This window comes from Aspergillus aculeatus (genome assembly GCF_001890905.1).
Source record: "Aspergillus aculeatus ATCC 16872 unplaced genomic scaffold ASPACscaffold_1, whole genome shotgun sequence".
Classification (NCBI taxonomy): Eukaryota; Fungi; Ascomycota; class Eurotiomycetes; order Eurotiales; family Aspergillaceae; genus Aspergillus; species Aspergillus aculeatus.
In genome coordinates this window covers 761243-780165 of record NW_017962976.1, presented here as the reverse complement: position 1 = coordinate 780165, position 18923 = coordinate 761243, and the positions used below count along the sequence as shown (strand labels likewise).

General features: G+C 52.3%; 6 protein-coding genes across 6 annotated transcripts; all 6 read right to left on the bottom strand.

The window, feature by feature from the left end:
- Window positions 1-4: 4 nt before the first annotated feature.
- On the bottom strand, window positions 5-1381 carry ASPACDRAFT_38075 (phosphoglycerate mutase family protein; the record flags this gene model as incomplete). Its single annotated transcript, XM_020200387.1, has 4 exons — window positions 5-125; window positions 223-867; window positions 939-1279; window positions 1346-1381. The coding sequence occupies 4 exons, from the start codon at window positions 1379-1381 to the stop codon at window positions 5-7; spliced, it is 1143 nt and encodes a 380-aa protein (XP_020060855.1).
- Window positions 1382-1601: 220 nt separating this feature from the next.
- On the bottom strand, window positions 1602-2830 carry ASPACDRAFT_74151 (40S ribosomal protein uS8). Its single transcript, XM_020204132.1, has 2 exons — window positions 2323-2830; window positions 1602-2043 (listed from the first exon to the last, which is right to left on the bottom strand). The coding sequence occupies exons 1-2, from the start codon at window positions 2453-2455 to the stop codon at window positions 1784-1786; spliced, it is 393 nt and encodes a 130-aa protein (XP_020060854.1). The 5' UTR covers window positions 2456-2830; the 3' UTR covers window positions 1602-1783.
- A 1176-nt stretch (window positions 2831-4006) lies between these two features.
- On the bottom strand, window positions 4007-7152 carry ASPACDRAFT_21097 (karyopherin beta; the record flags this gene model as incomplete). The annotated part of the gene is made up of 9 exons (XM_020198997.1): window positions 4007-4193; window positions 4249-4357; window positions 4411-4648; window positions 4701-5033; window positions 5085-5301; window positions 5354-5982; window positions 6048-6854; window positions 6938-6996; window positions 7113-7152. The coding sequence occupies 9 exons, from the start codon at window positions 7150-7152 to the stop codon at window positions 4007-4009; spliced, it is 2619 nt and encodes an 872-aa protein (XP_020060853.1).
- Window positions 7153-9178: 2026 nt separating this feature from the next.
- ASPACDRAFT_109174 (putative anaphase-promoting complex component Cut20/Apc4) lies at window positions 9179-12385 on the bottom strand. Its single transcript, XM_020195359.1, has 7 exons — window positions 12018-12385; window positions 11539-11890; window positions 10890-11457; window positions 10077-10817; window positions 9953-10022; window positions 9742-9891; window positions 9179-9668 (listed from the first exon to the last, which is right to left on the bottom strand). The coding sequence occupies exons 1-7, from the start codon at window positions 12280-12282 to the stop codon at window positions 9277-9279; spliced, it is 2538 nt and encodes an 845-aa protein (XP_020060852.1). The 5' UTR covers window positions 12283-12385; the 3' UTR covers window positions 9179-9276.
- Window positions 12386-12726: 341 nt separating this feature from the next.
- ASPACDRAFT_55987 (uncharacterized protein) lies at window positions 12727-14752 on the bottom strand (the record flags this gene model as incomplete). The annotated part of the gene is made up of 3 exons (XM_020203079.1): window positions 12727-14397; window positions 14453-14663; window positions 14721-14752. The coding sequence occupies 3 exons, from the start codon at window positions 14750-14752 to the stop codon at window positions 12727-12729; spliced, it is 1914 nt and encodes a 637-aa protein (XP_020060851.1).
- Window positions 14753-17454: 2702 nt separating this feature from the next.
- Window positions 17455-18723, bottom strand: ASPACDRAFT_74147 (uncharacterized protein). Its single transcript, XM_020204131.1, has one exon. The coding sequence runs from the start codon at window positions 18344-18346 to the stop codon at window positions 17699-17701; it is 648 nt and encodes a 215-aa protein (XP_020060850.1). The 5' UTR covers window positions 18347-18723; the 3' UTR covers window positions 17455-17698.
- Between the last annotated feature and the right edge of the window lie 200 nt (window positions 18724-18923).

Sequence of the window (18923 nt, the reverse complement as noted above, 5' to 3'; positions counted from 1 at the left end):
AGTGTCACAATTTCATCCCCCGCTCACCTACGCCATCGGTAGTCATAGTATCCAAACTCGACGTCGGCCCCGCCTCCTCTGGCGCCATAGGGCCCGTATCAAACCCTTCTTCTCCATCAAAGTGCCTACAAGGAGTAACACCCGTTAGCGCAAGCTCCAGGTCCACCAACCACAAAACCGAATCACAAGAGAAGAAAAGGAAAAGGAAAAGGATATACGAACCACCCTCGTTCAGCCCCCTGACTCAAGAACTCACAGTCACCATTCCGCACACAATCCCACCCACCAGCGACACCTTTGCCCCCACGCCAATCCAGGACTGTTGTACCAGCCCGAAGGACTTTCGTCCCCCGTGCAAGTGATGGCATCTCAGCCTGCTGCCCGGGAGAAGCATCACCCCGCTCCCCGCTCTCGCGACGGCGGCGGCGAAAGGTACTCAGCCCCGCCGTGAACACCGCGAAGTCCTCGGTATTCGGATCCGCCGGCATGTGGCCCGTCAGCGCGCGGCCCATGGCGATCAAGGGCGCCGCATGCGAGCAGATGAGGATCGCTTTGCTGGTCCGGGGTTCGTGGGCGGGCTGCGCGGCCTCCAGCGCGGCGATCTCGGCGTCGACGTCGGCGAGGATGCCGGCGAGGGCGGTGGCGACGCGGTCGTGGAGTTGGGCGATGGTTTCGCCGGTGGGCGAGGGGATCACATGGGGTGTGGTTGGTGGGTTCGAGGTGGAGGGGTTTCCTCCTCGGTCCCGGACACTAGGGGGAGGAGATGTAGCAGGAGGGAGAGGGAGGAGGGTCGGGAAGTGGGTGGCTAGGATGGAATGCGGGGCGGGCTGCGGGTGTTCGAAGAAGGTGGTGTGGCCGAACCATTCTCTTTGATCATGATTTTATGCTTGCATTAGTGGAAAGGTTCGCGTAGATTCGGAAAGGAATTCGCGTCTCACCCTAGACCATTCTCAATGCGCACGTCAAAGTCTGCGTGGGGTTCAATGGTGCTGTCAGTCGTGGCTGTCGTAGAGGTACAAGCTTTCGAGTATCTGCTCTGGTGGAGCTCTTTGAGTGCCTCCACGGATGGCTGGATTGTCTGGAGACATCGGTAGAACGGGCTGCAGTAGACGCGAAAAGGTTTCGGATGGACGCTATCGCTGGTCAGATGCGCAGCGAGCTCATGGGACTGGCGCACTCCGTGCGAGGTGAGGGTGGGATCAGCTGGATTGCCTGTGGGGGTGGGAAATTGAGCATGGTAGGTGCCCGTTTTGTAGTCTATCGTCCAATTGAGGCGGTGCTGAGTATAGGAGAGCCACGGTTAGTAAGTGAAGGGTTGCTCAAGGGACAGACTGGTAATACACACGCCATGACGGGTGAGGTAGATTGTGTCGAGAGGCATGGTGGTATACAGCGGCCTTAATGTATGCAAGCACAAAGTACACACAGTACTTGATGGCAGACTGCGGGGCAATTCCTGGGGTGAAGCAGTAACTAGCGCGAGCGGTCAGCGGACATTGTGAAGTCGGCCTCGGTCCGAGCGTAGAGAGATTTACACTATGCCCATACTATGCCTAGGTCTACTGCTCTACGGATAGAAACATGGAAGCTTGATGAAACGACGGGAAAAATCCTTGTTGGGTGGACGAGATCACTCTAAATCAATAAACTATCTATGGCGTTTCTGCCGGGGGTATCGATTCCGAAAACTCTCCGCCAAGACAAGCAACAGAGAGCACATCCCTCGTCCACATCATAACAAGTCATATTCCAATCATTTCAGGACATGGCCATGTGAAACTTTTTAGTAGAAGAAACCGAGGAGCTTGCCAGCAACGTGCTTGCGACGAGCCTCCTCGTGGTCCATGATACCAGCAGAGGTGGTCAGAACGACGAAACCGAACTGACGGGAGGGGAGGAGCTGGGTGGTCCACTTCTCGAGGTCACGGAGCTGGACGGGGTAGCGGGGGTTGATGACACCGGTCTTGTTGAGGCGACCGTTGAGCTGGATAACGATCTTGCCGGAACGGTGGTCATCGACCTCCTCGAACTCGCCAATGTAGCCTGAAGAGGGAGAAGAATTAGTGGTTTGTGGCGCGGATTTAAAGGTTAGACCAAACACAGAAATGAAAATGAGTTTCGGAAACTTGTAAGATCCTCGCCGGCTTCAATATATCGGGCACTTAAAGGGCGAGCGTTGTGTGATTTGCGAAACAGACCGCCTAGTTATCAACCCGAAATTCTGTGGACTACTACGTGTGATGCCGGCGCTCGGATCGAACTCATTCTTGCGAAAACTCATTTCCATTCCAGTGTCCAGCAATCGGATGGGACAGAACGTACCGTGCTTCTGCATGACGGAGAGGAACTTGATGATGACCTTGGAGGAGGGGCGGATCAGAACCTGACGGCGACCGGCCTTCTCGGCGTTGTTGATGGCGTTAAGCGCATCGTTGAGGACGGAAGTCTTGACCATTTTGACGGTGGGAGAGCGAGATTCTCAAATCGAGGGAATACGAGGGGAAATGAGGTATCTGATTCGAAGATAACTCCAACCTAGAATCCTCTCGGCGCCGTTTCAGGCGCGAGGAGGATTTGCCGGAGTCCAATAGTCAGCCACCAGTAGTCCTCGAGCGCAAAGAGTGCCCCTGATGCAGTCCATGAAGGGTTCTTCAGCCCGTGCCGTATGAGGAGAAGCGTATCACGCCGGCCTTTCTGGTTGTCTTCATTGCTGTCGGTTGCTACACCTGCAAGTAAGAAAACACCAAAGAATCCGGGTGATTGCTCTCCCAGACTAGCTGAGAAGCTGCAGAACAGGGAGAGGCAACAGGTTGTACATACCTCGTGAAGTGTCGACGACGTCGGTTGGGACCAGAGGAAGGGGAGGGAAGCGGACGCGGCCGACAAAAGCGAAGAAGTTTTCATGGGGTGTGCGGGTGGGCCCTAGGGCTGTCAATCTGTGCCCTTATCACGTCCACGTGACCGTTCGATCTTCATGCCTCAGGCACTAAATAGAACAGCCGCCTAATGTGTAGTTATCGGCGGATGAATTGGTCAAGCTTTTGACTCTTACTATGGCCAACAGGCATAGAATGTTTAGATGTAAGATCCGTGGGAGACAAGATGTTCTATGGCAGGAGAGGAGTGTGTATAGAAAATCGTGATCTTTTCATCATTTAGGTCGTCCCTGCCCGTGAGAGATTAGCTGCCACGGTATGTGCTTCTGCCTGGCAGTGACCGGGCAAGTCATTCTGCAACATAGGAACACCACAAATGCACAATGCGCAGCTGTTTGCTTACGTGACCAGTGTAGAATACGGGCAACATTACAATATTGTAAATGTATACGGGAGTAAAGGGGATGGGTTTATCATTCTATACATGTCTTCTTGATCCATTGAGGGTCAGTGGAGTAAGGGCAAGGTGAAATTCGTGACAATAGGGATGGGGGTACATGACTTCTTGGGCATACATGATAATGCTAATAGAACTTCTGTCTAGTTCAAAACGGCGTGGAGGGGGAACGAAAATCGGCAGGTGAGTAATGGTAATAATAGGGGTGAAGAAGTTCGAGAACGCAAGGCCGATGAACGGCGCCAACATGCATTACGAGATGGCATGAAAAGGAAGAGTCCGAAAAGCAGTCAACTGCACAGGACGGACATCCTAAACGCTGGGGCAACATGGGCAAGGGGAGGGTGAGATTTTGGTGCGGATGGTAGGGGAGAAATTGGGTGGGGGTGAGAGGGTTGGTACAGGGTGCTCAAGGGGGGTGTGGAGTGAGGGACGGTGACGGCAGAAAGATCAGCCCTATTGGCAGTATGATAGACTGAAAAAAAGGTCACATGATGAATGAGCAATCTGGGAGGGACCCAGGGTTCCGTAGAATGCAGGTTCATCAGCCAATGGGGCCAGCGTCGCCACGGCGTTACTTCCTTCGGTGCGCCAAAAGCTGGCGGCGTCCTGTAGGGGGGGCATATTGTGGAGTAAAAGATCAATTGACGGGAGGGCGATCGATACTTGTCACTTAAGCCATAGCAGCAGCAGTCGACATGGTGATTTGGCGCTTGACTTGCTCACGGGTCCACCGGGCAGTGTCAATGGTACGAGGTCCATAATCACGGTTCTGGCGGGTTTCGCGAACAAGGGCAGTGACCCAGTCGTTGCGGAAGTAGTTGGAAAATTCGCCGTTGGGAAAGCCCTCGGCAAGATCACTGACACTGAGTTTAGCTAGAATTCACAGGACTGATTTGGACAGCGAAAACTTACCCAAGGACACCCATAGCGGCCCTCATCAAGCCCTCACTGCGGTTGATGTCTTGAGAAACGGTGTGGAGCAGTTGGAAGATGTGGTCGACGAAAGGTGTGATGTGAGAGACTGAAAAATGATGTCAGCAAAGCACATGCTGAGTGATCGTAGACAATGCTCACTCTGAGGCTTGCCCTTGTAGGCCAAAAGGATACCACCCCAAGCATCCATGATACCCTCGCGGAGGGAGATGATGTAGTCGATGGCGTCAAGAGACACATCGTCGCTGGCAGTCACGGCCGCGGCCTGGTGGAGGACAGTTGCAACAACTTGAAGATAGGTGTCAAACTGAGTGCCGATAGCCTGAGCGATATCTCCAAACGTCTCAAGGATAGCAGGCTTGAGCTGATTGCCGCAGGTCTTCGACACTGTTAGTTGGACGGTCACAGAATTGTCAAGACTGTTAACTTACCCGCAAAACGGTGAGAAGAGCGTTCATGAAACCATCACAGAAGGGCTGGATCTTCTCATTCAGGGCACGAGCGATGTCGCTGACCAATCCAATCGCCATGGAGCACAGACCAGGCTCTTCCTGGTTGCTGAGAGCATTGTACAGGGGCTGGGCAAAAGACTCCATGTACTTGGCGAATTCCTCTTCCATGGCACTAGCGATAGCACCGACAGTGGCGAATACCACGTCAGGAACACTAGACTTGGGCGGAACGGTAGACAGTACGCGAAGCATAAGCTCCATGACGCGATCGGCCTGGGGCTTGATCTCGGTTTCGAGGCGTTGAACAACGGCCTTTCTGGTTAGCGAAAGCAATAGGATGCGTGAGAATCAGGGCGAACTTACGAGAATGACGCTGATAATGCTAGTCTGCATCTCTTCCAGAGTGATGCGGTCCTCGACACTGACCACCTGCTGCTGCATGCCGATGGTGTGGTCCAAGCGCTGAAGCATAACATCGGACAGGTTTCCGACCAGGGGAAGGCTGTCGATGGCAGCGTTGTTGACGAAGGAATTGAGCACCTCGTAGCCAGCGGTACGTAGCTGGTTGTCGGCATCGTGCCTGTCGGTTGGGTTAGCAACGGATCAAGGGTGCCACAGGGTGGAAACCATACCTCTCGGTAAGTGTAAGAAGCGACTTGACACTCTCACCAAAGTGCTTGGAAAGAGGGTTGGTCTGGGTTCCATAATCGCCAGCAAAGCGGTCGGCGACGTTCATCAAGGCCCAACAGCAGGAGCTGGCGATCTTGGGAGAGCTGGCAAGACCATTGAACAGGCAAGAGATCAGAGGCTCCAGATGCACCTCAGGGTCAAGGGTCTCAGAGCAATAGTCACAGACACGGCCGAGAGCGTAAGCGACTGAGTCGCGGACCTGGATAGAGCTGTCTTGCATCATGCCGACCAGAACAGGCAGAGCCTGCTTGATCAGAGGCTCCAGAACCTTGGGGTCAGGGCCATCCATGATGGCACCGAATGCCGCGACCGCAGCATCTCTGTGACGCCAGTCCTCGTTACGGATGTTCGCCTCAATAAATGCCAATACGGGGGGGATGACATCGCCCTGAACGCACTGAGCGTAGAGTTGCAGGGCCTGGTAAGCGGCACGCGCGACGTTGTATTCATCATCACCGGCATCCTCATCCTGTCTGCACATAGCCTGCAACAGAACGGGAACGACTTCTTTGCAAGCGACACGGGCGAAGCCGAAGAATGGGCGGACCTCAGGGATCCCCTCAGCTTGGGCCTGCAACGGTCGTTAGTTATGCCCGAATTGACTTCACACTCTAGAGATCATAATGTAGAACGTACCGCAGCATTGTCGTCCTCGATAGCGATTTCCTCCTCGCAAACAGTACACCAGAACTCGATCGCGAGCTTGGAAACATCCTCCTCCTCGTTCTTCATACCCATGATACTCAGACCAAACAGGGCCTTCTCCATATAGAAGCGCATCTTATCGTAGTAGGCACCCATGATACGGTTAAGACAGCCGAATGCACCAGCCTGGACACGGAGATCGTCGGCCTGAGTCGCCTCACAGACCACCTGCATGATGTAGTTCCGCTCACCCTCGTTCTCCATGTTCGAGCGCACAAAGTCGACGGAATCACTGAGGGCCTTGATAGCAGCGAAGCGGATATCCATGTTCGGCTCCTCGCGGCGAGCACCCTGAACAACGGCGGTGAGGATAGCATTGGAGTGGGCAGCCAAGCTCTCGCGGAGCTCGGGGTCCTGAGATTCGCAAATGAAGCCGATGGTGACCAGGGAGGCCTGCTTGAGTTGGTCAGAGCCGGTCGCGATGTTCTGAACCAGGATCTGCATCAGATCGGGCCATTCATTTCGGGGGAGCTCGATGGCGGCGATGGAAACGATGACCTGGGCGGCCGACTGGCCGGCCCGACCATCTTTCGAGCCGAGCGTCTTGAGGCCAAGTTCCTTGACTTGGGCCTTAATTTCTGGGGTAATTTGCTGTAGCCATTTAAGTTGGACCTCGCGGAGCTTAGCGAGGTCTTTGAATGTGAAAGCGTTCTTCAACGCAAGACCGGCGGCGGTTCTGATGTGGGACGGGGTGTTGTCATTTGCTAATTCTTGACCCAAGGTAACAAGATATTGAGCCTATCGAACAGAGATATTTGGGGTAAGCAAGCTGGAACGCGACCACAGCACGATGCTGGCACTTTTCAGGTAAGGGAACTTACGAAGTCAACCTCAGCCGCATGGGCGAGCTGCTGTTCGGCATTTGTACGTGCAGCCGCATCTATGGTACACAGCAAGAACGACCATCAGCAATCGTGCCACAGCCTCAGACGGGGAACCGACTGCGCCTCGGGATGATTTGCAACAGGTGGGGGGAGAGGGAATAGTAGAATATACCTGGCGAGAGGGTGCTCTCCAAAACCTGAGTGACGTTCATGTTGCCGTATGCGGAAAACAGCACCAGGAATCGCAAGCGAGAGCGAAAATCAAGAGGGAGGGGAAACTGAAAAAAAAGACAAAGATCGGGCCCGGTGCAAATCGAGCGACGAACTAATAGAAATCCGGGCGGGTGGAAGGGATTTCAAAAAGTCCACCAGAAAAGAGTGTTGGAAGTGGACGACGAAGAGAGGGTTGAATGAATTCTTCGGCAGGACAAGAAGAAAGGCTGTTTTTGTGGATTATGACGAGGCATACACCACTGGAGAGGTTCTTTCCGGAGGGGGTAACGGACGGGTACTGGTGAGTAATATGGTGACAGAACCGACACTTGGAACACGCTTCAAACACAGCGCAAAGAATATAAGGAAAAGAGAAAAGAGAAAAGATAACCCCCAAATATTGTTTTGGTGAAAACAGGAGGAGAAAGAAAAAAGGGGAGTAGAGGGGGATTGCGGGACAGTCGGATTGAAACCGTGTTGAAGCTGATCCGGACTACTTACTCTGGGTTGGTTTTGAGGTGAGGGGAGTTTTTTTTGGTAAGGAAGAGAACAAGAAGAAGAGAGGAGAGGAGAGGAGAGGGAGGGAGGGAAAGAGGGAGGAAAGGAAGGACCGGGGATAAGAGATGGATGGAAAGGGAAGCGGGAGCGATACTGCTGCAGTCTCAGGCTCAGTACGACGGTAAAGGTAGGTAGTTACCAAATGCCCGTACCAATGGATTTCCACTGCACCCTCTCAGGGCTGCTGGTTCCAGAGCGAAAAAGACCTGGAATGGATGAGCGCTGCTGCCTTTTTGCCTCTTCTCATTGGCTAGATTATTGAAAATACCCTGGCTGAGTCATTCCACGTGACCAGAGACCGACCGAGACAGAGAGAGCCTGGAGCCCTTTGAAGGAGCAGACCACCAGGAGGTCATTGGGCCAGGGCCATATGCAGGAGGGCAGAGCCTGTGATAGATAAGTTGATTGTATATGTTTTATACTAAGGTACATTGAGCTACCTGTACCTGAACTCCGTGACGAGCTACCTGCCTCCCTAACCAAGTAGACCTCATTATTTTCATTTCAGTTGACTACAGCAGGCAGCCCTGTGCTCCATAGCTCTCCCTCTCCTTGTCTTTGTCGTCACCACTACCACTACCACTACGTAAGATACCTGACTACTTACTGTATCATACACCCGGAAATACCAATACAGTCTGCCCCTCCTTCTGCGCCCTGCACTCAATCTCTCTCCCACCTAGTCAGTGTTCGTAGTATGGAAACAGTTCCAATGTGTCCCTCCCTGCCTTTCCCTTTAGGTTCCCTTCCAAGTTCACGACCTCCCCCTCCCTCCCTGTCATTTTTCCCACCTCTACTCTTTCCCTTTGCTTGTTTTGGTTTTGCTGCTTTGAAGCACTTACCCACTCCCCACTCCCGTGACCCCGGCGACCAAAGAAAAAAAAAATCCATCGCACAAACCACTTCCACCCACTCACCCACTTGCTGTTGTTGTTTTGGTTTCATTTGGGAGATCCACCGCAGCTGATCTTTCCATGCCGATTCTTTGATCTTCTTTTTTTCTCTCGATCGCTCATTCCTTAGTGGGTGGTGGCTTTTTCTCTGCATTTGAAAGCTTTTTCTTTCTTTTTCTTTTTTTTCTTTTTTTCTTTTCTTTTTTTTTATTTTTTTGAGTTTGTATGTCCGACAGGTCTCGCGACCTGACAGCTAGTTGCAAGGTTTAATCTTTTCATGTAGAGAACAATAGTCTAAAAAATTCATAATAATCTTGTACATCTCCTGTGAGTAGTTCGCTTGAAGGGGTTGCAAATATGGAGTACTCAGTTGTATCTGAGACCCGTCTCGGATCGCCGCTGGAAGAATAAATGTGATACACTGTGGAATTTGGAACGCTGGAAATACCCCAGAAGCATGCGCACGCCCTTCTGCTTCTGTTGTTGTTCATGTGGGTTTCCCTAGTAGAAACCGAGACAGCTTGGAGATGAATCATTTGCCCCTCCAGGTAGGTCTTTTCCTCAACATGGAAATATCGTACATACGTAGGTACTATGGTATATTGACTCTTATATTGACTTTCGCATGCAAAGGCATTGTTCACTAAGATCTCCCTAGTACACTAAAATATGCTATTCAATGATCTCCTCGTCCGATTCCTCATCCCCGTCCCCGTCTTCATCCTCATCATTCCCCATTTCTGCATCCAGGTCTAATACCTCGTATCGCATCCCGTCACCGTATATGACACAAATTGCCCGGCGACCACGGCGGCCATTGACATCAATCCCCACGGGTCGAGCTTTGCCCTTGGCCCCAATGAAGCTGTGTTTGATGATTCCCAAATCCTGGGAGCTGGGCGCAAGAACGTCGACGTTCATCGTAGTGCTTAGCGGTGCACCTGTTCGCTCGTTATCAAGTACGTCGCGGTACTCGACGGAGAAGACGGGGTCCAAAGCCTCTTCATCAGCTCCCATTGCTGCGGCAGGCTGAAAGGGGAGGTTGAGTAGGTAAGATGTTCCTTCTAATGTGCATTGGGATTAGCATTGCGGCTATCGGCATAAAGCTTCACACGGATGGCAACAATGATTACTTACTCTCACTCGACCACAAAATCACCATGGTATCATCCTCCACGAACTGTAGCTGTCGAATCTCCCCGCCCTGGAGATCGACAACCGCGGTGGAGATGCTCTGCGTCGAGCTCACTCCATTTTCGGAATCTAGAACTACGCGGTAGCAGCAGACTGGTCGGCCCCAGCCTTCGATCAGCCAAAGTCGGTTCACGTAGGCGGGAGGGTATCTTACGGAGATGCTTGGCCTTGACCGACCTGGTAGCAACGTAGATCACACAACTGTCTTCGTCCTTGTTGGTTGCCTAGCAAAGTGTTGATAAACCAAGCTTGAGAAAGACGGGAGTAGATGGTTTTACCTCGTGGCGCATAGTCACGTCAATGACATCTCGGTCACAGTCTGGGTGAAGGGTTAGAGGTGACCTGTGCAGGATACCTCTGCGCTGCGTCAAAGCAATCTGTCCGAATACTTTGTCAAATTGCAGCCCTAAAAGCTTCGTCAAGTCATTCATCTTAGGGGGTGCCACTGCATCAGCTTCGCTCGAGGCATGGTTTTGCTGCCCCAGCAATGATCTAAAGGTATCATAGAATGAGCGCCCTTGCCCTACCTGCGCCCATTTTTCCGAAGCATCCGGAGGAACTGGGGGTCTTGGAACTCCCATCATAGGTAGCTGCCGGATGAAGTTCCGTAGCGCACTCTTGGTTAGCGCGCCTCCGATGTACTTAAGAGTCTGCGGGTATTCCACCATGTCTGTCTTCTCCATCAGTTCTTCCAAGGTCTGGGACATTGGTTCCGCAGATTGCATGTCAATTTCATGGCGCAGCCACCGGGAGAAAGCATTGAACTGGGTTAGCTCCTCATTTGCATTGATGAGGATATGATGGCCAAGAAGATGGAGACAGTCGAGTGTCTCCACGATGGCGTTGAGATCCGTAGTTTCCAGCCCCAGCACCTCACTCAGCTTGTGGAACTTGGACAGCCCAACCAAGCGACTGAGCAGCACTTGACATCTTTCCAAGGCTGGAAGGAGGCACTCGTGGGTCAACCGCCGGACATTCTCGTACCCAGATGACACAGCCTTCTCCCACCGTTTGTGTCCCTGTAAGCCACAGAGAAAAAGAGGGTTAACCACTCACGCCTTCCCAGCTAGACCAGGGATTCACACACTTACCCGTTCACCAACAATTTCCACAAGAAACTCCTTCAGGGGTTCAAAACAGTTCCCCGTCACCACCAAGTGGTATGCTGCCGTGACGAAATCGCAATGACATTTTTCTTGTAGATCCTGGTCAATGCTGCGCATGTAACGCGCCGGCAACTCCTGTGCATTCTTCCATTCGAGCTCAATCTGTCTCTGGACCTGGCCGATATACCGCAGAAGATTCTGTAGCTGCGTCGTCTTGTGTGCTAGCAGCGAGAGATATCTTCCCGACCTGGTAATGAAGCGCAGATCGAGCGTAACTAAGTGTAACGGTTCCCGAGCACCATCCGGTGCCCCGGCCAAGAGTGCATGCGTCGAGCTCAGCGGATGGGAGGCATGTCGGATAATGTGACCAGGGCTGTGACGCGCAACAGAGCCTTGCACCTGGAAAGAACCGATTTCGAAGCAGTCGAAAATACGCAGATGCACTGTGCCGTCATCAAACCCGACAAGCAGCACATCAACAGCATCGCTGGTATTCTTAGTCGATGAATGGAAGATCGCATCGATAGATGCTCTGGAGCTGAATACATCATCACTACACCCCACGTTAGCCCATGAAACAACATGACCTCTTTCTTCATAGCTTCATTGCATCACAATATGCAAAAACACTTACTCACTCCCCGTCGCAGGCAAAGTACTCAATTTCGGCAGAGAACTCTCGACATCCAGCAATGCCAGTTCTCGTGGCAGATCAGCTTTGAGTAGCGCTGCTGCCCGGGACGGATGGGTATCAGGCGACAGCAGATCTTCCACGGTGAGCTGGCCAGCGGCGTCGTGCAAATGTCGCTGGGCGACTTTCGTGTCGGTGAAATTTACGCCCCAGCCTATACACGTAGCCTTGACCGCTTGTCGAGCCGCGTCGCCCTCGGCCTGGGGATACGCGGGATAATGGTGGACTGTTTTGCCACTGTAGGCGCTGATGATACGGACGGTGTTATCCGCACACGCGACTGCGAGTAAATGACCTAGATAAAAGTGTCAACCATCCTTGCTCAAACCGAAAACAATAGTTTTTGATTCCAGCGCCTTGGAGGTGAGACCCAGAGCCAGCGATCATATCGATGAAAGAGGAGGGTCATTAGGAATACATACCTGTATTCTTCCACACCAACCCGCGAATCTCTCCTCCACCATCATCCTCATCAAGATACGATTCGCCCTTATAAGAGCCTCCAAAGACCTTCTGTCCGTTGAGTCGGAAGACGCGTAGCTCGTCATCCTCCGTGACTAGAGCAATGAGGTCCATCGTAGGGCAGTATGCCAGCGCGCCGGCCTTGCATTTTGCCGGCAGGGACTTCTCCCCAACAGGCGTGAGCTGCGGCTCATAGGGGGGCTGATAACCATCGTCTTCAGCCATGTTGTTATGTTTCCTGGCCCTAGCCCATTATAGTGGCGATTATGTCGAGGGCACAATGACTGCAGCTATCGAAATGCCGTCCCCTTCCTAGCAGCTGTCGTTGGGATGGTGGATAACGGGCGCTCTTGGCGGGCGGAAGAGATGCTCCTCTAATAATCGCCTTGGTGCCTGGCGATCCGCCCACTACTGTCTGGCTTCGAACTTCCTGGCTTCCCCAATAGCCGGTAGCAGTTTTCGCCGTAATAAAAACCATAAGAATCTGCTATCTGGGCCAGCGGTGAACAGCATGGTTTTCATCTCACAAGTCGAGCCGCAATCTCTGCACAATTCATATACACAACACAACCAGACATCAAGCAATGGAATTATTCTCAGATTATGTTTTATTAGAATAATTAAGGTGAACGACATATATATGGCTTCAACTAAGACAAAGCTTATATCTTATATCTCCGCACTGGCTCCTGACTCAATCATACCTTTGAGATAACTGAGCTCAGTCATCATTTCCCGCATGGCGGCGGATTGTCCCAATAGGGACGCTCTGCTCAGTCGGTTATCGACCGGATCTGATACAGCACGCCTTTCCTCCTGCAAGAGCTCTATCTCATCCTTGAGATGCTCTGGAAAGCCCAATACAGTAGGATCGGGGCTGTGTAGAAGGCCAAGGCCTTGAATAGACTCAACTCCTCCGAAGAACGCTGCATGCCGCTTAGGATTACTCTCCACGCAATCCTCCTCTTCGTTGATGCACAGGTCAGACAAACTGAGATCGGACGGCGATAGTGAGATAGAAAGACGGGGGAGTGGAAGATCCAGAAGAGGCGAATCGCCTGCAACGGAAGTAGCTGTAGACTTGGAATTCACCGTGAGGTGAGGTGTATCCGGGTCACTCATCTCTCCTGCGACTGATGTCTTTAGGTAATCGGCGTACCCTGAAACGTAGGTGTCGGGAAGAGGTGGTACGTCTTGGTTGAATGGGGCTGAGCATGTCATAGACTCCGGAGAAAGAAGTTCCGTATCGGTACTCCATTCAGAGAAATGGCTTCGTTCACACACCGAGCTACCTGCCACAGAATCCGTATCAGTGAAGTCGGAGAAATGGCTAACCAAAGCCTCCGTATCAAAAGCCTTTCCTCGAGCATCAATCTCGCGCAACGCCTCATCCATGACCGAGGATGGAGAGTTCGGCAGTGTCGGCAGCCGCTTTTCCCTGGTAACCGAGGGCCTTGGCGTCATGGCCAGATCCTCAGCTGTCGTAAATCCGATGGACGTCGCTAGCAAAGCAGAAGATTCCCAGAGTGATCTTTCGACCGCATTCGTTTGTTTCAAATCGCGTGCTTTTGCGCGTGGTGTTGCTTGTTCAGCAACGAATGGCTGCTCTGCGGGATTTTGCGACTTTTCATGGATACTCGAGGGCACTGACTGGCGATGACCAGTAGCGGCCGGGGTCAAGTGATGGCCTGTGTAGACTCTTTGATTATAAGACTGGTCGTAGCCGGTGGAAGGCGGGCGATTGATGACAATGTTCGGATGAATACTGGTATCGAAACGGCCAGTAGGTATATGAGGATTTGAATCCAACGGCCCCCGATCTGGACTAGGTCTGGTAATCTCTGGTCCATGATGGTCTCCAAGATCAGGAGACGAAACGTTCCACTGTCGAAATGCGGCGAGGAGTCCTCTCGATCTTGGAGGGGATACAGACCGAGCGGTCTTGAACACTGGGCCCCTGGGTCCTTCGTTGACCCTAACCTTCGGGGTTGCACTACTGGGCTGCGAAGCGCTCCTGTTGGTGATGATTCCCAACGGAGAAGTGCTGAAGGACCAGGCTGGCGCTGGCTGCTCCAACAATGGAGGAGACGTTCGGAGGCGCGGAAGCGTTGGTCTAGGCTTGGGCGGTCGTCGAGGGTTGAGGTACTTATCATCCGGGTTCATAGTTTGAGGAACCACGCTTTGCGCACTTGGGTTTCTTGGGTGGGTATGTGCAGGGACGGCATCTGGAAGAATAACAGGCACATTGAGAACGTTGACCGGCTGGCCTGGAAGAAATGGACAATGGGTGGTAATGGGTTCTGCCTCATTGTAGTACTCCACATCATTGTCCAGCAAATACTGTGGGTCTGTTAGTATTCAATTCCCTGAATCAAGGAGATGCGGGAGTACAAACATAATACCAGTAGGTACCTCCCATCTTCAGTCCACCAGAACGTGCTGGAATCATGTGGGCCGGCGAACCATCGCACACGATGTTGGCGAAGGTATGACACCCCTTCCACTGACCCGGACCAACACGTCTGTCTCGCTCCATGAGGTAGGGCTTGGAGAAATTGTCCCATGAGCCTAACAGTTTGACTGACTTGACCTGTGGATTGGTACAGCTGCGCGTCGCTATTAGCAAGTGAGCGGGGATTCGCAATTCAGAGAACGCAACTTACAGAAGGAATGTCATTAAAGTTGTCGAAGTCATGATTGCGATTGGTGTATATATAAGGGTCTGACGAACGACACAATGAAGGAATGCGCTTTTGAATACTAGTCTGAACTTCTGTGTCGGCTGGACTGGACACGATGTGCTAAGCAAATTTGTCGATTGAAAGGAATGCAATGGATGTTATTCCAAGACCAGCTTGGAAAAGAGCAAGTGAAAGCAGAGACAAGGCAAATGAAGGATGTTTGGCAGAAAGCCTAGTCAGGCTGTGTCCTGGTGTGGAATGTGAGGAGGAATAAATCCCACCGGCGATGTCCTGCCACGCAGTTCCCTAGTGTGATATAAGAGTTGGAAGCTGACAGCTGCGGCTTGAAAGTGGCTACTGTGCCACAACAACACAGAGAAAGCTGAACATCAACAATGTGCGAGATAAAGGGTAGATCAGTGATTCATTAGCCGCGGGGCTGCGGGAGTCAAATTTGGACGTTCCTGACCGAGAGATTGGAAGGGTATACCAGGCCAATGACGCTGGAGAACTGGTAGGCCGGAAGCGCCGACAGGGCGGACTACCTGGACGAGGAAGAACAATGACAGGCGGAAAAGGGTATTTTCAGCGCCTGCTGCAGGAGCCGGACGTTTCGAGCAGTGCTTCTCACACAGATTTTTCAGACGTTGGTCCAGGCAGGTTGATGAGGGTGAGAAAGCCGAAGTGAAGCTCAAGAATAAACCACCATCAACTCGATCGCGCAGATGTGTACACTCCGAGCGTGACCTGAACGTCAACGCTTATTATAGGTGGTGTACTCCGTACTCCGGAACAGAGAGAAAATCAAGTTTCGGCAGCTCAGTAGCCCTGTAGCAAGACGGTGCGCTTGTCAGGGATCCACTGGAGGATGATATAAACACGTCACGATAGTGATCGTCCCTACAAGAGAACTCTGTCGCGAGAGAGGAGAGTTCATGATGGCAGCCGGCCGACAGAAAAAGGGCGCGCGATGAGATCCGAACATGGTTCCTGAGCGATTGGCGGTCCACCCAGGAGAGTTTTTCTGGGATGAGGATGCTGATCCTTCCTGGCGAACCAGAGTGGGCTTCAAAGGGACTCGAGTCCTGAACGGGTGGACACAACTGGATCACGGGCGTTTAGCTAGGCTGGATGCATGTTAGCTGTGCCTGGTATCGGTACCTTAGCAGGCTTAGCTTAACAGCCTAGTTCCTAGTTTGCAAGGGTGGAGACGTGGGGACCGATGTAAGTCCGAGGAAGGGAAATTGATGAATCAGAAAACAAAAGAAAAGGGACAGTGTACGGAGTACGGTAGCCAGCCACTGCACGAAGATGATAGATAGCAGTGGTACGGAGTAGTTGACTGGGAGTAAAATGATGATTGGAGACTGAAGCGGCTGGGTGCGATCCAGCAGTCGCGGGTGGAAATTAATCTAACCAAACAAGGAGATCACTACCTTAGGATTGGTGGTGGCTGGACACAAGCCACTCTGAGGCTGACCTTTTCTTTCCAAATTCCCGTAAGTTATCTTCATCTTCTCGCCTCAACTACCGATCTGTTAAACAATAAATAAGCTTTGTCAATGTCACTCCCAGATTGTCCTCTTGTCCCCCTTCTCACCGAGAGATCAATCGCGGGATGGGAGATTTTTAGCGAAGCGACCACTGATCAACCCTCCTCAGGCGGCATATCTGGCGGACCCAGAAAAACCTACGAATACGCGCCGATCGACTTCTCCACACCACGTGAGTGGCCCGCAGGTGGGAAAAGCTGACTACTAGCAGGCTAGCAGCAGAGAGGAAATGTGGACTGGTTGGATATGTCGATTGTTGACTGCTGCGCGCTGCGCCCTCTCATTGTTTATGCATGACTCCTGCATATATCCGACACTCGCGCCATCCCCGGTCGGCTGTCCAGGCACAAAGTGACCTCGCTGGCCTAGAGTTATCTAACCCACGCAGACAGACCTTCGGATTCCGTGTCAGCAGCTGAGAATGGCCTAATCAACGGTTCTCGTGTTTCCTTCCCCTCTGAGCGCTTTTAGAGCTAGGTGAATTTGGGCCGTGTGGCACTAGGACATGGCCGGTGAATCCAACCTCACGCCCGGACCAGCGCACTTGCAAACCATACACCAAGCCAGGGGTCAGCTCCAGTCAGCCAATCAAGAGATCAGTCGGACCATCTTAGTCGCTTAAGTGTGTTGTTGCTGCATGTCTGCAGTCAGTCAGTCTGTTTACTTCGCGGGTGCTGGGCAACTAGACTTCGATCTCTAGGGGGAAACCCGGAGCAACAGATAGATTGAAGTCTCGATTGGCCTGAAATGGTGGTACCTGTCTTTCTCCTCAGCTGTAGCAGGTCGTTCGCCAGTTTCAATCCTCTGCGGTCGCTTTGACTGCCAGCGAATCGAGTTTGGACTTGAACTTACCCTCTTACACCATGCAGTAATGGTTCTTCAAACAGTGGGAGGAGCATTTCAGTTCCAGTTTCGCGGGAGTAGCCGAGCAATCCGTGCAATGACATTGCCAATCATACACATCCTTGAAGTATATCGCAAGCTAGCCTACAGGATACTATAGGTAGGAACTAAAGAAACGACACAAGGGGAGCTACAGGGAAAAAAAGGAAGCATAGACACTATTATGATTTAGTATTGTCGTAGCATTTGACCAGTCACAGCATCCCGCCAGAATTCAAGGAACTCAACCCCCCCCCCCCGACACGGACGGCGGCAACTGGGCGCTTGCTGCGACGCGTTTCATCTATGGCGCCCATTCTCATTATAACATGATTAAGGACTGAACCCAAGCCGAAAAGTCACCACTGATCAACATTTGCATTAGAGCAAAAGAAGTGAAACAAGCAAAGAGAGAAGAGGGGACAGAAGGCAACGGAGTGTCGCAGCAGTTGGAGAGAAGGCAGTGGCAAGTGGATATGAATAGCAACAACAATAACAACAATGATCAACCTGAAGCAATCGCAATCAACGATGCCCGTCCCGCTTATCATACTTCCGATTCACTGCGCCCAGCACGCACTTCAGAATGCCATCTGCACTCAGGGTCTGCCCCTTGTCGCCTCGCCACGGCACGGTGTCGACAATATCGCGCAAGTTCTTCTGATGTGTCATCTTGCCCAACTCATCGTCCAGGTCCTGCAGATACTGCCGCGCCACGGGATCATCGCCGATTTGGAAAAACTGGAACCCAACCTGCCAGGGCACGGCCAAGATCTTGTCGAGTCGTTGGGCCACATTAACGATCACACTTTCAGCGTCATCCGTGAACGCTCCATCGGTGATCGCAATGATGTTTAAGGGTTTAAGCAGCTGCGTGGAGTCCTCGAACCCATCGCTTGCGGCGACCTTTTTCTCCAGGTCGCGCATGTAGGGGCCCAGGATATCCAACAAGCGGCGGCCGAACGGCGTCGGACCCTGGGGAGACACGCTGCCAAAGATCTCCCGGACGTTGTCCGCCAGCGTGATGTTCGTGTATGACCCCGGCCCCCTTCGACCAGTATCTCTGCGGTGATTGAGGAACCATACGTCGATTCCATCCTTGTCATACTGCGTGCAGATCGGAGCGATCGCGGCGATAGCATCTTCGGCCTCCTTCCAGCGCCGCCCGCGCATGGATGTGCTATCATGAACCAGAAATATGGTGTCAAACTCGCGTAGGAATGAATACGGCGAGTCGCCTGATGAGGTGCTCGAGGCTGCTGATGGCATAAACATCTTCGCTGTAGGTTCAGCGGAGTACGGTGGGGGCGACCATGGGTCCTGATGGATCGTTGGAGTTGGCTTTCCTATGCTTCTCGATTGGGACGCTATGCTCCGATTGACCGAACCTGTTCCTGAGCGTCTCTTCTCATGCGAGTGAGTTTGTCCCATGTTGGTGCTATTGTTGTAGGCTTGTTCACTCGAGGTCTGGTGACGATGAGTTGAGTCTCGACGGGTAAGCTTATCTCGAAGGTGTTGTAAAAGTGGCATCTGGCAGGGGTAAAGGTAAAGATGTTTATAGTCGGTCAGCTCGATGATTCAACCTCGAGTCGAGTAGGCGGGGATCTCCGGGGAAAAAAGACGTAGCTTCCTTGGGGGCAGAGGTCGTTGCTTGTATGGAGCTTGGAAGGCAACGAAACAGAGTGAGGGCCGGGTGTCAAAGTAAACCAGTGAACGTAGTCATGATTTCCTCCCTTTCCTTTTTATCGTT

What these genes read in the sequence shown, in the direction of transcription:
- ASPACDRAFT_74151 (XM_020204132.1), bottom strand. Translation starts at nt 2,455, where the DNA reads ATGGTCAAGACTTCCGTCCTCAACGATGCGCTTAACGCCATCAACAAC. An exon ending in CTCCGTCATGCAGAAGCACG is followed by an intron (nt 2,044 to 2,322) that starts GTACGTTCTGTC and finishes CTCCCTCTTCAG; the next exon opens with GCTACATTGGCGAGTTCGAG.
- ASPACDRAFT_109174 (XM_020195359.1), bottom strand. Translation starts at nt 12,282, where the DNA reads ATGGCTGAAGACGATGGTTATCAGCCCCCCTATGAGCCGCAGCTCACG. An exon ending in GTTGGTGTGGAAGAATACAG is followed by an intron (nt 11,891 to 12,017) that starts GTATGTATTCCT and finishes ACTTTTATCTAG; the next exon opens with GTCATTTACTCGCAGTCGCG. An exon ending in TTGCCTGCGACGGGGAGTGA is followed by an intron (nt 11,458 to 11,538) that starts GTAAGTGTTTTT and finishes CGTGGGGTGTAG; the next exon opens with TGATGATGTATTCAGCTCCA.
- ASPACDRAFT_74147 (XM_020204131.1), bottom strand. Translation starts at nt 18,346, where the DNA reads ATGCGCGGGCGGCGCTGGAAGGAGGCCGAAGATGCTATCGCCGCGATC.